At 55.8% G+C, this 13643-nt stretch overlaps 6 protein-coding genes across 6 annotated transcripts; 3 read left to right on the forward strand and 3 right to left on the reverse strand.

Moving 5' to 3' along the window:
* The first annotated feature begins 68 nt into the window (after nucleotides 1-68).
* Nucleotides 69-2638, forward strand: N656DRAFT_478058 (uncharacterized protein). The gene is made up of 2 exons (XM_064809790.1): nucleotides 69-477; nucleotides 537-2638. The coding sequence occupies exons 1-2, from the start codon at nucleotides 158-160 to the stop codon at nucleotides 2533-2535; spliced, it is 2319 nt and encodes a 772-aa protein (XP_064672597.1). The 5' UTR covers nucleotides 69-157; the 3' UTR covers nucleotides 2536-2638.
* A 643-nt stretch (nucleotides 2639-3281) lies between these two features.
* Nucleotides 3282-4385, forward strand: N656DRAFT_694761 (uncharacterized protein; the record flags this gene model as incomplete). Its single annotated transcript, XM_064810681.1, has 5 exons — nucleotides 3282-3519; nucleotides 3579-3782; nucleotides 3855-3958; nucleotides 4066-4299; nucleotides 4365-4385. Coding segments are annotated over 5 exons (801 nt in total), but the record flags the coding sequence as incomplete, so codon positions are not given.
* A 458-nt stretch (nucleotides 4386-4843) lies between these two features.
* On the reverse strand, nucleotides 4844-6398 carry N656DRAFT_747714 (uncharacterized protein). Its single transcript, XM_064812946.1, has 2 exons — nucleotides 6150-6398; nucleotides 4844-6079 (listed from the first exon to the last, which is right to left on the reverse strand). Exons 1-2 carry the CDS (start codon nucleotides 6321-6323, stop codon nucleotides 5135-5137), a joined length of 1119 nt encoding a protein of 372 aa, XP_064672599.1. The 5' UTR covers nucleotides 6324-6398; the 3' UTR covers nucleotides 4844-5134.
* A 361-nt stretch (nucleotides 6399-6759) lies between these two features.
* On the forward strand, nucleotides 6760-8861 carry N656DRAFT_726050 (DUF185-domain-containing protein). The gene is made up of 4 exons (XM_064812567.1): nucleotides 6760-7114; nucleotides 7185-7454; nucleotides 7522-7729; nucleotides 7806-8861. Exons 1-4 carry the CDS (start codon nucleotides 6866-6868, stop codon nucleotides 8714-8716), a joined length of 1638 nt encoding a protein of 545 aa, XP_064672600.1. The 5' UTR covers nucleotides 6760-6865; the 3' UTR covers nucleotides 8717-8861.
* On the reverse strand, nucleotides 8833-11403 carry N656DRAFT_776085 (membrane protein-like protein). Its single transcript, XM_064814564.1, has 7 exons — nucleotides 11147-11403; nucleotides 11046-11079; nucleotides 10502-10988; nucleotides 10411-10451; nucleotides 10286-10360; nucleotides 9994-10236; nucleotides 8833-9935 (listed from the first exon to the last, which is right to left on the reverse strand). Exons 1-7 carry the CDS (start codon nucleotides 11219-11221, stop codon nucleotides 9187-9189), a joined length of 1704 nt encoding a protein of 567 aa, XP_064672601.1. The 5' UTR covers nucleotides 11222-11403; the 3' UTR covers nucleotides 8833-9186.
* Nucleotides 11404-12073: 670 nt separating this feature from the next.
* N656DRAFT_795732 (kinase-like protein) lies at nucleotides 12074-12823 on the reverse strand (the record flags this gene model as incomplete). The annotated part of the gene is made up of 1 exon (XM_064817450.1): nucleotides 12074-12823. One exon carries the CDS (start codon nucleotides 12821-12823, stop codon nucleotides 12074-12076), a length of 750 nt encoding a protein of 249 aa, XP_064672602.1.
* Nucleotides 12824-13643: the final 820 nt, after the last annotated feature.

The raw sequence follows: 13643 nt of genomic DNA on the forward strand, positions 1-13643 counted from the left end.
GGAGAGTCGAAAAAAAACCTAGCACATTCAATTACCTGCTCTCTCCATCACTTGGCTAGCCAATTGCTGTCGACTCGTTGCTGTCTTTGATTTCCTCGCACCTTCCGAACTCGGCGACTCTGAGAGGCAAAGCAGACAGAAACAAACCCAGGACAAAATGCCTGCCCTCGACATCGTCGACCACTCACCCCACCATCCTGATCCGTCGCCCCTAGTCCCAACCGCCTCAAACCTCATCCTTATCGACAATTATGACTCATTTACCTGGAACGTCTACCAGTACCTGGTGCTTGAGGGCGCGAAGGTGACCGTCTTTCGGAACGACAAGATCACTCTCGACGAGCTCATTGCAAAGAAGCCGACTCAATTGGTCATCAGTCCCGGCCCAGGCCACCCGACCACCGACTCGGGCATTAGCCGCGATGCCATCAAACACTTTGCCGGCAAGATCCCCATCTTCGGCGTTTGCATGGGCCAGTAAGTGCACTTCACCTCAGAAACGGCACCTAGTACTAGTACTATATCAACCTCCGCTGACTCCCTTCCTCAAGACAATGTATCTTCGATGTATATGGGGGCGACGTGAGCTTCGCCGGTGAAATCCTGCACGGGAAGACTTCGCCCTTGAGCCACGACTCAAAGGGTGTCTATGCCGGCTTGGAGCAGGGTCTGCCCGTCACCCGCTACCACTCGCTTGCTGGCACTCACGTCACACTGCCCGAGTGCCTGGAGGTGACGTCCTGGATCGCCAAAGAGGATGGATCCAAGGGCGTCATCATGGGCGTGCGCCACAAGGAATACACCGTAGAAGGTGTGCAGTTCCATCCAGAGAGCATCTTGTCGGCTCAAGGGCGCCTTATGCTCAGGAATTTCCTGCACATGCAAGGAGGCACCTGGGCCGAGAACGAGAGATTGCAGAAGGCTGCCCATGCCGCAACTGTCGGCGCAAACACTCCCAACGGGACTACGAAAACAGCCGCACCCCCCAAAAAAAACATCCTTCAACGGATATATGCCCACCGCAGAGCCGCTGTCGCCGCTCAGAAAGAAATCCCCTCACAGAGACCGTCCGACTTGCAAGCCGCCTACAACTTGAACCTCGCGCCGCCCCAGATCTCTCTCGTTGACCGTCTCCGCCAATCACCGTTCGATGTGGCGCTCATGGCCGAGATCAAGAGGGCTTCGCCGTCCAAGGGCATATTTGCGCTCGATATCGACGCGCCCACGCAGGCCCGCAAGTACGCGCTCGCGGGCGCCAGCGTCATTTCTGTTCTGACAGAGCCGGAGTGGTTTAAGGGCAGCATCGAGGACCTCCGCGCCGTGCGACAGGCCCTCAACGGCATGGCCAACCGGCCGGCCGTGCTCCGGAAGGAGTTCATATTTGAAGAATACCAGATCCTAGAGGCCCGGCTCGCGGGTGCCGACACCGTGCTTCTAATCGTCAAGATGCTCGAGGCAGACATCCTAGAACGGCTCTACAAATACTCGCAGTCCCTGGGCATGGAGCCGCTCGTCGAGGTGCAGAACGCCGAGGAGATGGCGACGGCCATCAAACTTGGGGCGAAGGTCATCGGGGTCAACAACCGCAACCTGGAGAACTTCGAGGTCGACCTCGGCACAACTGGGAGGCTCCGGAGCATGGTGCCTAAGGAGACCTTCCTGTGTGCGCTGAGCGGTATCAACAGCCATCAGGATGTCCTGGACTGCAAGAGGGATGGCGTGAATGGCGTGCTCGTTGGGGAGGCCATCATGCGGGCGCCCGATGCGTCGCAGTTCATCAGGGAACTCTGCGCCGGCCCGCTCGCTCCCGCAACCAGGGCCGAATCGCACTCTCTGCTGGTCAAGATCTGCGGCACCCGCAGTGCAGAGGCTGCCACCGAGGCCATCAGAGCTGGCGCGGATCTGATCGGTATGATTCTGGTTCCGGGGACGAAGCGCTGCGTTTCGCACGAGACCGCCTTGGAAATTTCCGAGGCTGTTCACGGTAGCAGAAAGGACGCTTTGTCGGAAGCGGTCAATGTCCCGCAGGCGGCAGCAGATTTTTTCAGTGTGTCTGACGAGTTACTGAGGAAAAGGGGACCGCTTCTTGTCGGGGTTTTCATGAACCAGCCCCTGGAGGAAGTGCTTGAGAAGCAGCGGCTGTATAACCTCGACGTTGTCCAGCTGCACGGTGACGAGCCGATTGAGTGGGCGAGCCTCATCCCTGTTCCTGTCATTCGCAAGTTTAAGCCGGGGCAAGTTGGGCTTGGAGTCCGTGGGTACCATGCCGTGCCGCTGCTGGACTCTGGCGCGGGGTCAGGCCAGCTGCTCGATATTGAGGCTGTAAAGGCGACGCTGGAGGAGGACCGGCACCTGTCGGTTCTGCTTGCTGGGGGCCTGGAGCCGAAGAATGTTGCCGCGACTATTGCCGCCCTGAAGCCTGTCGCGGGTTCGATTATGGGCGTTGACGTGAGTAGCGGCGTTGAGGTGGATGGGAAGCAGGATCTTGAGAAGATTAGGGAGTTCGTTAAGGCCGCCAAGACTATTAAAGTCTAGACGCCATCGGCATGGCTTGGACGGTTGGACGGGTGACATCAATCTAGCAGTTCTGAAAGCTTAGCTAGTAATTCCGATCTACTCGTCTATCTGGCTCCTCATCGGAACCAGCGTGCGGACATCTTTTGTCTGTGAGGGATGGGATAAGGCAACACGCGCGCACACACGTGCTGTCTCCCCCTTTTTGAACGGTTCACTGCTTCAGCATGCCACATTCCCGGTAAGGAAACCCGGACTGTCAGGCTCATCTGATACCGTTTGCAGGTACTGACTCCGTCTCTTGTAGCGGCTTGTCAGGCAGAAGTTGGGTCGGCAGCCCTCTACGTCTCCTGCCCGGTGATGTCTGTCTCCGGCACTCCATCTCCAGGACACAACCCTTCTGGCCAGCTCCTCCACTACTCTCGAAGCAAAATATCCCCTTCAAGACCATTTTACTAGGCCTCCATCTTATTTTATCACCTACGCTCTTCCTTCCCTAAGTGAAAGAACCCTCCTGATTACTCACTGCCATCCCTATTCTCACTGATCCGTTCCCTTCTTTCCGCTCCCTCGTCCGCGAGCTTCTCTCCCTCCCTTCCCGTCTTCCCTCTCCTCTCACCACCACCATCAGCATCCGGCAACCACTTATTTCACAGTTCCCACGTTTGTTATTATAGTCGTAATATATCTACATCATTACACTTACACAACCCAACAATCCAAGTCTCGCAAGGGACTGAGAAAGAATGACCCGTTCTGGTTCTGGTCTACGCGGCGGGAAGGTCAGACCCATATTCCGCGGCCTGCGCATCGCCGTGGCCGGCGATCTCACACGCAACCGAAGCAGCCAGTGGACCGAGGCCAACATTGCGCGGTGGGTAGCGCTACGGGAGGGCAGGTTTGTGCGTGCCGGGGCTGGGCCTACTCAGGCTGTCAATGGGGGTGGTGATGGTGTTACTCACCTTGTTTGTGACAAGGGCGAGTTTGAGAGGCGGAGTGGGAGAGGTACGTTGTTCTTTCTCTGTTTTGTTGTGATGATGTTGAGGGTTTAGCTGACAAACAAGATATAGTACGGGAAGCCCTCAAACACCAAAAGACGTGCCACATAGTCTCGTTGGACTGGCTTGAGGACTCGATGCTGCAGGCCAAGCGGCTGCCCGAGGAGCCCTACTCGTTCGTCCGCACACTGAAGCAGCAGCGGGAGAAGGAGCGAAGGCGCATGATGGTCATTAAGGGGCTGGAACAGGCTGAGAAGGGGGTCAATCCGAGTATGTCATTGTGTCTTGTTGGTTCTTGGGTTGGAGTTGGACGACGGCTGGCTGATGGTTGGATACTTACAGACTTTTACCATGTCTATTTCGACCACACCTTCTTTCGGTATGAGATTGTTTTGACGAGGGGTGATGAGGAGCTGGGAACTCAGGGGGAGCGGTACATTCTCATGGTAAGTATGCTACTATGCTTGTACTTGCTCATACATGGATAACCCCTTTTCCGGCCCTACTACTACTAGTACTTATTCAAGACGCAGCACTCAGCTGACCGCATTAGATCCACGAGTCCAACGCCAAACCGCATCTCTACTGGTTCGTCATCAAGTACTACAAGAAGAAGGGTGACCCGCAGCCCAAAATCCACCGGCCGAGCGGCTCGCCGGGCCTCTTCAGTCGCGAGTTTGGCCTGTTCGAGGACTTCTTTCACAAGAAGACGGGCATTCCATGGGTGCAGCGTCTCATCAAGGCTGGGACAACGATCGACAAGGCTTTGTTTCAGTACGCACCGCCGGTGAGTTTGCCAGGTTGGCTTGAACGGGGATCACAGCGGGCAGACTAATGTCAATGCGTTGTTAGACAGGTGGAAAGCCGGTCGGTTGGGCGCCGGCCGAGTATATACCGCTTGACGTGCCCGAGCGGGATGGTACAATCACCACTAGCTCGGATCCAACCCAGGGCAACGGTGTTAACGTCCCGGCCCATCCAAACGCAGCAGTCAATGAGAATGAAAGGGCCAGTGAAGAGTACGAACAAGTTATTGAGAGTGAAGAGCCCAGGACCAGCGAAGACTTCAGCATCAAAGATACTCTCGACATGACAAACGCCTTTGACGCAGCTGTTGGGTCTGACATTATTTCCAACTCATCTGCGCAGCCCTCGATGGATCCGGCCATCACAGCCCGCGCCGTGCCGTCAGGGGCTGGTGAGGACAACGCATTATCGGTCTCAACACTTACACAGACCGAAGCTACCCGCATCTCGCTGCCTTGATAACAAAGGACACGCCTAGTTGGAGGGTCTAGTCGGAGGGCCGCGGATGGAACCGACAGGAGAACAGGAGAACACAGCACTTCCCATAGGAAGGGAGAAGTAATGGCGCTCAGGGATCTTAGTAAGTAGACAGCAAAATTGGCAAACCCTTGATTTCCACATTCGACACCCATGGGATAAACTCCGTATCACCTGACAGACAATTATAAACCCACACACGCAGACAGACATGTACCATAACGCCCACCGCCCGCTCCCGAGTTTGAGTCCCGGTCCTGTCCAACGCCTTAATCTCAACCACCCGCTTCTTTTCCACCACAACAACCGTTTCAGCCACTCACACATACATAGTAAAATCAAAACCTCAACTTAGGCATAACCCCCACCACCAAGACCAACACAACCATCAACCCATAGATAATCACGTACAACCTCATCCTCCCAAACCACCCCTCCCCCTCAACCATGCGCTGCAGAGCGCCCATGCGTTGCGACACCCGCTGCATGCTCTCGCCGGCCCGGCTCATACCCTCCCCCGCACGGTTGACCAGTTCCTTGTCCTCCTCGAGCGAGGCCGAAAAGGCTTGTGACGAGGCTTTCAGCTGCTCCGCCAGCCGCAGGATGGACTCGGACAGGGCGTCCTGCTCGGCCCGCTGGTGGTCGAGGATCGCTTCGGTCGTGGATACCGAGGTTGCTGCTACTTCACTGGCGGAGTGGTTGCCGAAGAGGGCGCTGCTGTTACTGCCGGTGGTGGTGGCGTTGGCGGATATGGAGGAGGTGGTGGTGGAGGTTGAAATTGCTGTTGTTGTTGCTGTAGGTTGGTTTGACGGTGGTACGGTCTGCCGGGGACGGAGGGTTTGCGAGGTTGTTGTGGGCTCTAAGGAAGGGGAGATTGTGGTTGCGGTTGTGGTTGAAGGAATTGCTGGCTTGGTTGCGGGGGCTTCTTCCGGTTGTGAGGGAGGCGGCGGCGGCTCTACATTGTCTGGTATTTGATCTCCATCGGCGTCTGGCTGCTGCGGCGCCAGATCGGGTGACCTTGTCGAGTCCATGCTCTCGCTTGGCGTGGCGATGATGTCGGCCAGGATGTCCTCCCCCTCTGAGGTGTCGTCTCCGTCGTCGCCATTGTGGTTGCTAGTAATGGCGGCAATTTCGGCCAGATCGCCGAGCCTTTCTGTTAACTGGTCGATAACCTCACGTTTCCGCACCAGATCGGCCTGCACATCCTGGCGGCGGGCGTGGATCTTGACCGCCAGGGCTTCCTGCTCGAGCTTGGTGAGGAGTGACCGCGCGTAGTTGATATTCTATTTTATTTTATTAGACTCAATCTATCAGCTTTGGGACAGGGCTCAGCTAGAACTACGAGCGCCCTACCGCCTGTGCCTTTGCTCTCTCGAACTCGCTCGAGCGGAGTCGTGCCTCGCGCTCTGCGTCGCCGTGGAGTATCGTGCGCTGCAGCCGGCTTAACAGCAGACTGAGGTCTGTTAGCGGATCGACACGCTGTCTGAATGACGGCGTCGTCGTTATGCCGGCTGTCAGGCGAGCCATGGCGTTGCCGGGTGTGTCGGGTTGTTGATTAGGACTCGGTACCTTATGTTGGAGATGTTCATCGGTCAAAGTACACAGTGCAATTGACATGTGGCGGCAGCTTATCGTTTGTGGCTCGCGGTCTGACATCATTTGATGCCTACCAACCCTAACCCCGGTTCCTAGCCTTAAGACACCAACAACGCTACCTACATACGGAGTAAGGACAGTGGCATTTCAGAGTAACGATCAGTTTATGATGAGACATGATCGTGAGCCTAACCATTGAAATATAGCAACCATTATGCATGCAAAAAGTGTTGATTTTGCACAAGATTGGCCATGTCCATTTCGTGCCGCTGCTTGGCACCACCAGGGTTAAGGGGATTTCTTCGGCGATAAGATACAATTTCTCAGATAGGTAATGGGAGTTCGAGGAGGTCTAACACACCTCGCACACCAACAACCCAAGCCGATCCTTTTATCTAAGAAAGTCGGCCTCCCTCTGCCGTGATCCTTCTCCGACCACGTATGGCCGATAGCCTCTGTCTCGATTGCCTGAAATGAGGCGCACGGCGTCCCGGGCACTGAGGAGCGCTCGCTGCAGCCTTCAACAGTCAAAATGGTCTGTCAATGTCAATAGAGCTGCAATTGGGTCAACAATCGCAAGTGTAAACCCAAGCTTGAGCTTGTCACCGCCACGGTGCTCAAACCTGCAATTCCGAAACTTTTCTGCCACAGCACGGTTACGAAATGAAGAAGATAGACAATGGTCGACTCCTCTGGCCAAGCAACTGGCCGAAGCCATCGCGGTCTGTCTCCTTTGCCTGAATTATAATTATTGATAATTGATAATGCCATCACTCACACTCCAAACCACAGGCAACCGGCCCCATACCGCTGGCCAGCTATATGCGCATGTGCCTGACTGCTGACATCGGTGGCTACTACACAGGCGCCATCGAGGAGGGCCGCGACCAGTTCGGAGTCAAGGGCGACTTCATCACGGCGCCCGAGATCTCACAGGTCTTCGGCGAGCTGTGCGGCATCTGGTTCCTGACCGAATGGCTCGCCCAGAACAGCCCGAGCAAGGGTGTCGAATTGATCGAGGTCGGCCCCGGCCGCGGCACCCTGATGGACGACATGTTGCGGGTAGGTCAACAGCTTGACTACACCCCGACGCCGCCACCAGCCGCGCTAATCGCACAAAACAAAACAGACCATCCAGGTCTGCCACCCGCCCATGGCGAACAGCATCGACGTCATCTACATGGTTGAGGCCAGCCCGGAGCTCCGCCTGGCACAGAAAAACCTCCTCTGCGGAGAGAATGCCCCCATGACCGAGTCCAAGGTCGGCTATCACAGCGTGTGCAAGTACAACGCAGTGCCCATTGTCTGGACCGAGACCATCAAGTCGATTCCGATTGGTACGTACTAGCCGGGCTCACGCAATCCTCTCAACCTCCCAAACTGACACCTCCCTCTTCTCCTTCACTCCCTCAGCCCCGGAAAATACCCCGTTCATAATGGCGCACGAGTTCTTCGACGCCCTCCCGATCCACGCCTTCCAGTGCGTCTCCGTCCCGCCATCCCCATCCACCGACAACTCCTCGCCATCGACCCAAACCACCCACGCAACCCTACAATGGCGCGAACTCCTCGTCTCCCCGACGCCACCAGGATCCACCCACGACACGCTCAAAACCCCGCCTTCCCAATCCCGCGACACCCCTCCCCCAGATTTCCAACTAACCCTCTCCCCCACCCCAACCCGCCACTCCCTGTACCTCCCGGACTCATCAGCCCGCTACCGCGCCATCAAGACCACCACCGGCGCCGGCGCCGTAATCGAAGTCTGCCCGGACGCGTCGCTCTACGCAGGCGATTTCGCCGTGCGCATCGGCGGCTCGCCACAGCACCCCAAACCCTCCCCGCGCGGCGCGGCGTTAATCATCGACTACGGCCCCGGGGACGGCTCGGTGCCCGTCAACTCGCTGCGGGGGATCCGGCGGCACCGGCGCGTGTCGCCGTTCGCTGAGCCGGGCTTAACCGACCTCAGCGCCGACGTGGATTTCAAGGCCATCGCTGAGGCGGCATGCCGCGCGAGTGATGGGGTGGAAGTGCACGGTCCCGTCCAGCAGGCGTTTTTCCTGACTGCGTTGGGGATTAGGGAGAGGGTGGAGGCGCTGAAACGGGCGGTTGGTGGTACTACTACTACTACTACTGGTGAGGGTGGGAAAGAAGGAGGAGAGGAGGATGCGGAACAGAGGAGGAAAAGCATTGAGCTTGCTTGTGACAGGTTGGTGAATCGCATGCCTGGTGGCATGGGCACGGTGTACAAGGTGCTGGCCATCATCCCTGAAAAGGGAGGCGAAAGGAGACCGGTTGGGTTCGGCGGGGATGTTGTCAATTAATTAAAGGGGATTGGGGCGGGCATGATACACGAAGGAATTTTGGATGTTACGACTGGTTTCTGGGGTTCTACTGAACCCGTAGGAGTGCTGGTTGTGTCACTTGTGTGTAAAAAATATGATTGCGTATATGGTGCGCCTTGTATAGAATACCGTTGTGCAATGAACCACTTGTCTCTACTCTATACAGCAGTGTACGTCGGACATCAACATGATCAAATGCAGCATCACCGATATCAGGACAGCAGCGACCAAAACCTTGAACCGAGAAGCCAGAGCGAATTGATATCAGATCCCATCCAAAGACGCCGTCCTTTACCGAATATGGTAAGTAGTACATGCAACAACAACCAACAAATCTACAGCCGGCAAGGAAGCAATCGGCGCCTTTTGAAAGCCCGTACTTAGCCCCTCGACAAACAAATCATACCGCGTAGATAATGAATCCCTTTCCTTCCAGCCCGCCGCAAAGTCTATTTCTTGCCCCGTACAAGTCCAGATTCCTCCCCGCTCTCGTCATCGTCTGAGAACTTGTCTTCCCCGTCCTCGCCCACGGCGAAGATGGTCTCGCCATCCAGCGACTCCCTCGGCAGCGGCGGGCTAGTTTTCCTTCTTGACGCAGCAGCAGCAGCAGAAGCAGCAGAAGAAGAAGAGGAAGCCTGACCGGCAGACTGCGCCGCGTGCGGGGGCGCGGCGAGGCCAGCCTGGTTCTGGCTCTGATTCTGTTGCTGCTGCGCCTTTGCAGTTTCCACCCTCGCCTCTTCATCACCATGACCATCATCATCATCCGACTCATCCGGGTTCCCAATATCCAAATTAGCAATCTCAAACGTGCCGTCGTCCTCCTGGGCGATCTCGTCACTCATGGCGAAGCGGCGGTTGTTGGGCGTCGGGCGCCACACGTAGGCAATAAAGGCCACGTCGGCAAAATAAACGACGTTGGGCCAGCCGTCAAACAGGAACCAGCGCGTCTTCCAGTGGAAGGGCACGTAGTCCGGGTCGCGGGCCGAGGCGAACGAGAACGAGTTGAAGACGAAGAAGCCAAAGATGACGAGGATGGAGAGCAGGATGCACCACCACAGCCGGCGGTACATGGCCTCCTTGACGTGCTGCTTGCGCTCGCGCAGGTCCTTGAGCGTGAAGTTCAGCGAGTTGAGGGTCCAGACGTAGAACGCGGTTAGTGTTGCCGCCAGGGGTAGGACAACGAGGAGGACGAGGATGCCTGGGGGGTGTGAGTCTCTGCGCAGGGTCAAGTTGTGGAGGGGAGGGATGAGACTTACTCGCGTTTTCAGGGGTGATGACAAAATTGGTGATGGCGTAGGCGATGCCAAACACAAAGTGGGCGATGGCGAGCCACCGGACGTAGATCATGGTGCGGCCGAGCGTGGGCTTGACCACGCCGTAGCCCATGCAGACGATCAGGAGCAGGAAGAAGGAGAATGAGTTGCGCGCTGCGTTGAGTGTGGCAACCACCACGAGCAAAACCTTGGAGCCAATGGTTGAACCGTTCCGGTTGAGGTGGTCTGGTGTGGTCAGCAGTGCATCGTCTCAGAAAAGCGGGTAACAACATACCGTAGTAGCCCCAGGTCATCACCATCTCAATCAACAGAACAATGAGGATTGCCGTTATGTAGTTCTGCACAGGCACTGCAAACGGTTAGCGGGATAACTCTTGCGGCAGGGGGGAAACCACATACAGATGTCGGATCGATACTGGAAATAGAGGAAGCCCCAGAACCTGCGAAACCGTCAGTCCTTAACCCCTAAAACCGTCCTTGGTCCACATACACCAGCAGCAAAGCGTAGGCAATGGTTATCCCTCCATAAAACGGCAGCTTCGGGATCTGGGCGGCCGAAAGCTCGCCATAGGCGTTTCGAAACTCGACGACGGCCTGGTACTTAGTTGCGGTGAACTTATCTGTGACGACGCAAAAGTACCCAGTCTTGTTGATAGAATACTTGACCGGGGCCGAGTCTTTCAGGTGAACGGCCTTGGTCAAGATGAGGTTTACCGACTCCTCGGTAGCGTTCGGTGCCAGGATGAATTTGCCAATGTCGGCCTGGTCGCAGAGCCCGGCGTCGACCCACGTCTGCTCGCACACGCCGACTTTCGTGGTCCTCCCCTCAGGCACAACGCCGATGTAGTCCTCGTCCATCCAGTCGAATATGAGGAGGCTCACGACGGGGTCGTCTCCCTGATCCTTGCCGACGTCGGTGAACTTGACGAGGATAAAGGGGTCGACGGGCCCGCCCCAGGAGCTCTTGCTATACATGCCTGCTGTCGTGTTAGGCCAATGTGCTCCAAGTATATTGGGGGACTAGTTAAACGAACCATAACATCTTTGCCGGTTGTCCTCTGTATCGTCCTGTCGTTCGCCGTCGCATTAGCAGCTGTCCGGAAGGGCGGAACGGCGGAATCACGGCAGAGCTCACCAATGCAACTTCTAACGCTTTTGCTGTCCATACGGATAGCACCAGCAGGGCTAAAGCGTAGGCCCAACGCCGCATGGTGGGCTGTGATGTTGCGGCTCGCTGTCTCGATCTTTGGATCTCGGCGCAGGATCGTGTGTTAGGGATCGGTTCAGGCGACGTAGCCGAGAAGGTGATCCACCATGAGAAAATTCAAAGGGTTGAACGCGGCATGGATCCGCCTTTGGCAGGGGCTATGGCTGACGACGCCGGGTATGTTATCGGCGCTTTGACTGGGATGGAAAAGAACCAAAAAAGCTGGCCCCTTGTTGCTCCTTGGAGGTGTACTTTTCTTAGATCGCACTCTCTCGGATGCATGGGCTGCTGTGCTTCAAGGCTGCAGCTGTAACACAGTACGCGCGTACAGTACAGTCAGCCTATTAGCACTCAGTTGCTGCGTGCTTGTACTATGAAGCTCCATGATAAGATAAGGTAATTCGTGTGACGTTATGCTAGTAGAGCAAGTGTTGGTTTCAGGTGCGCAGTCTGTCGACTTCAAGCCGCTTTGCGCTTTCCATTATTGTGCTCTGTTTCCCTTCGTTTTTATTCTCTGATTCACTTGATGGCAAGGACGTTGTCCCTGGAGAGCACAAAAACAGATAGCATTCCTTGTCGTGACGGACACGTACGCTCTAAATTGAAAAGAGAGAAATTGTAACGCTATTCCGATCTAATCCATTGGTATCATATCAAGCCCCCTAATCACTGAACCACGGGTGTCCCAGGATCGCCTCAGCCGAGGGACGCTTTGATACGTCGTACTCGAGGATTCACCGCAGCAGCTTCAAGACCTCCTTCTCCTCCCGCCCATCCATCCCCTCCGGTTTGCTCTCTCGTAGCTTCTTCTCCGGAGTATCGAATGCACGCGGGAGGGGCAGCAAGGAAGACGACTTACTCAGACCACTCCTCGACGATCTGGGTGAGTTTGGGGAGCGTGCAGCGTGGCCGTCGGATTCTGATTCCAATTCCGTCATCTCCTCGTCTTTCGTGCTCGTCTTGGTCGCCGTCCCCGTCTTGATCAGGCTCGGGCATATCCAGCCGTTTTCCATCCGGGCCATAGTACCTGTCGCGGCGACGCCATCTCGAAGCGAGTTCTTCCGGTAGCGGTCCCAGAACCTCGGAAAGCTGAATGACATGCTCGTCATTGGTATATTCGCCGTACTCTTCGTCGTCAGCCACACCTTCAAGTCCGGTACACAAATAACGGGTAGTGAGCAGCTCGAGCATGAGGCATCCGAACGACCAAATATCTATTCCTTTGCCGGGGGGGCTAGGGCCACCAAGGATAGTTTCAGGCGCTCGAAGATGTACCGGTGTGACGATTTTGGGCGGAGGGTCTTCCTCGAAGAAAGCAGTGCCGAGATCTGTAATCTTCACCGCAGGGTCGAGATCAAAACACACCTGCTCGTGTAAAGGCGCAAGCTCAAGCAGGTATGCCGGAGCCCAGAGATCCGTCTTTCCGTCCTTCCTCTTGAGCGGGCAGCCTTGGCTAGCAAGTTGTTGAAGGTTACGCTCCAAGGCACCACCATCATCCAAAGGCTGACCTAGTGGGTGGATATTGGCGAGTATATTTCCCATATGTAGGTCGCCGTGTACGATGCCGTAGCTGTGGAGGAAATGGAGCCCAAGTAGAACGTTCATCTCGTAGGATCCGCTTGGCCAGGTGCTTGGGAAAACGAGGCGGGGGATCCCAAGGGGTCATTGGATCGATTTGGAACTCTGGACGCTCCCATAAACATGTCGTAAGGTGTGGACCCATCGGCTCCAATGCAAGACAGGAGTGCCGTCCATTGGGGCCGGAAATTTCAAAAACGTCCTGGAGACGAACGACCTGCTGACAGCCACTTTGGGAGAGAGTCCGGTAAATGGCCACAGTTTTATCAATGCTTTCCCTTGTCAATTTGGCGACCGAAATTTTCAAGGTAACGAAGTAGTTTGACTTCGATATCGACGGCAAGCCAAACTGTCGAATAGCCACCGTAGCCTAGTTTCCGGATGATGCGGTAACGATTCTGCAGCATGTCGCCCAGGTGAACGGGATGGTAGCCGCCGGGATGATAAGACCCTCCCCATTCGCAAGCCGTACCATTCTCCTTGAACTGGCACTCTTCTTCATCCTGCGGATCTCGGTTTGGTGGTGTGGGTGGGCGAGACGCCATGGTGTCGGCTCTGGAAACGAAATGTTGAGAATGTAAGGCTAATGGCCATGCCTCGGTTGCAACAAGCAATCGAGACCCCTGTGTTTATCACGAAAGAAAGGAAAGGAAAAGAAAGGAAGGAAGTATCGATCGTAGTAGTTCCTTCGTTAATGGATAGTATGCGAAGGAGGCGGCTAACGGCAAGAGAAACCCACCCTCTGCTGTACTGATTGAGCACCAGGTACCGATCAAAGAGCAAAGTACACGGCCATAGCGGGCAGTAGGCTGTCTACTACCGAACTGCTATTTATATGGTAGGGAGA

This window comes from Canariomyces notabilis (assembly GCF_033297395.1).
Source record: "Canariomyces notabilis strain CBS 508.74 unplaced genomic scaffold N656scaffold_4, whole genome shotgun sequence".
NCBI classification, from domain to species: Eukaryota; Fungi; Ascomycota; class Sordariomycetes; order Sordariales; family Chaetomiaceae; genus Canariomyces; species Canariomyces notabilis.

What these genes read in the sequence shown, in the direction of transcription:
- N656DRAFT_478058 (XM_064809790.1), top strand. Translation starts at nt 158, where the DNA reads ATGCCTGCCCTCGACATCGTCGACCACTCACCCCACCATCCTGATCCG. An exon ending in TTCGGCGTTTGCATGGGCCA is followed by an intron (nt 478 to 536) that starts GTAAGTGCACTT and finishes CAACCTCCGCTG; the next exon opens with ACTCCCTTCCTCAAGACAAT.
- N656DRAFT_747714 (XM_064812946.1), bottom strand. Translation starts at nt 6,323, where the DNA reads ATGGCTCGCCTGACAGCCGGCATAACGACGACGCCGTCATTCAGACAG. An exon ending in AGAGAGCAAAGGCACAGGCG is followed by an intron (nt 6,080 to 6,149) that starts GTAGGGCGCTCG and finishes AAAATAAAATAG; the next exon opens with AATATCAACTACGCGCGGTC.
- N656DRAFT_726050 (XM_064812567.1), top strand. Translation starts at nt 6,866, where the DNA reads ATGAGGCGCACGGCGTCCCGGGCACTGAGGAGCGCTCGCTGCAGCCTT. An exon ending in AACTGGCCGAAGCCATCGCG is followed by an intron (nt 7,115 to 7,184) that starts GTCTGTCTCCTT and finishes TCCAAACCACAG; the next exon opens with GCAACCGGCCCCATACCGCT. An exon ending in TGATGGACGACATGTTGCGG is followed by an intron (nt 7,455 to 7,521) that starts GTAGGTCAACAG and finishes AAAACAAAACAG; the next exon opens with ACCATCCAGGTCTGCCACCC.
- N656DRAFT_776085 (XM_064814564.1), bottom strand. Translation starts at nt 11,221, where the DNA reads ATGCGGCGTTGGGCCTACGCTTTAGCCCTGCTGGTGCTATCCGTATGG. An exon ending in CCAGTATCGATCCGACATCT is followed by an intron (nt 10,361 to 10,410) that starts GTATGTGGTTTC and finishes AACCGTTTGCAG; the next exon opens with TGCCTGTGCAGAACTACATA. An exon ending in CATCACCCCTGAAAACGCGA is followed by an intron (nt 9,936 to 9,993) that starts GTAAGTCTCATC and finishes CACACCCCCCAG; the next exon opens with GCATCCTCGTCCTCCTCGTT.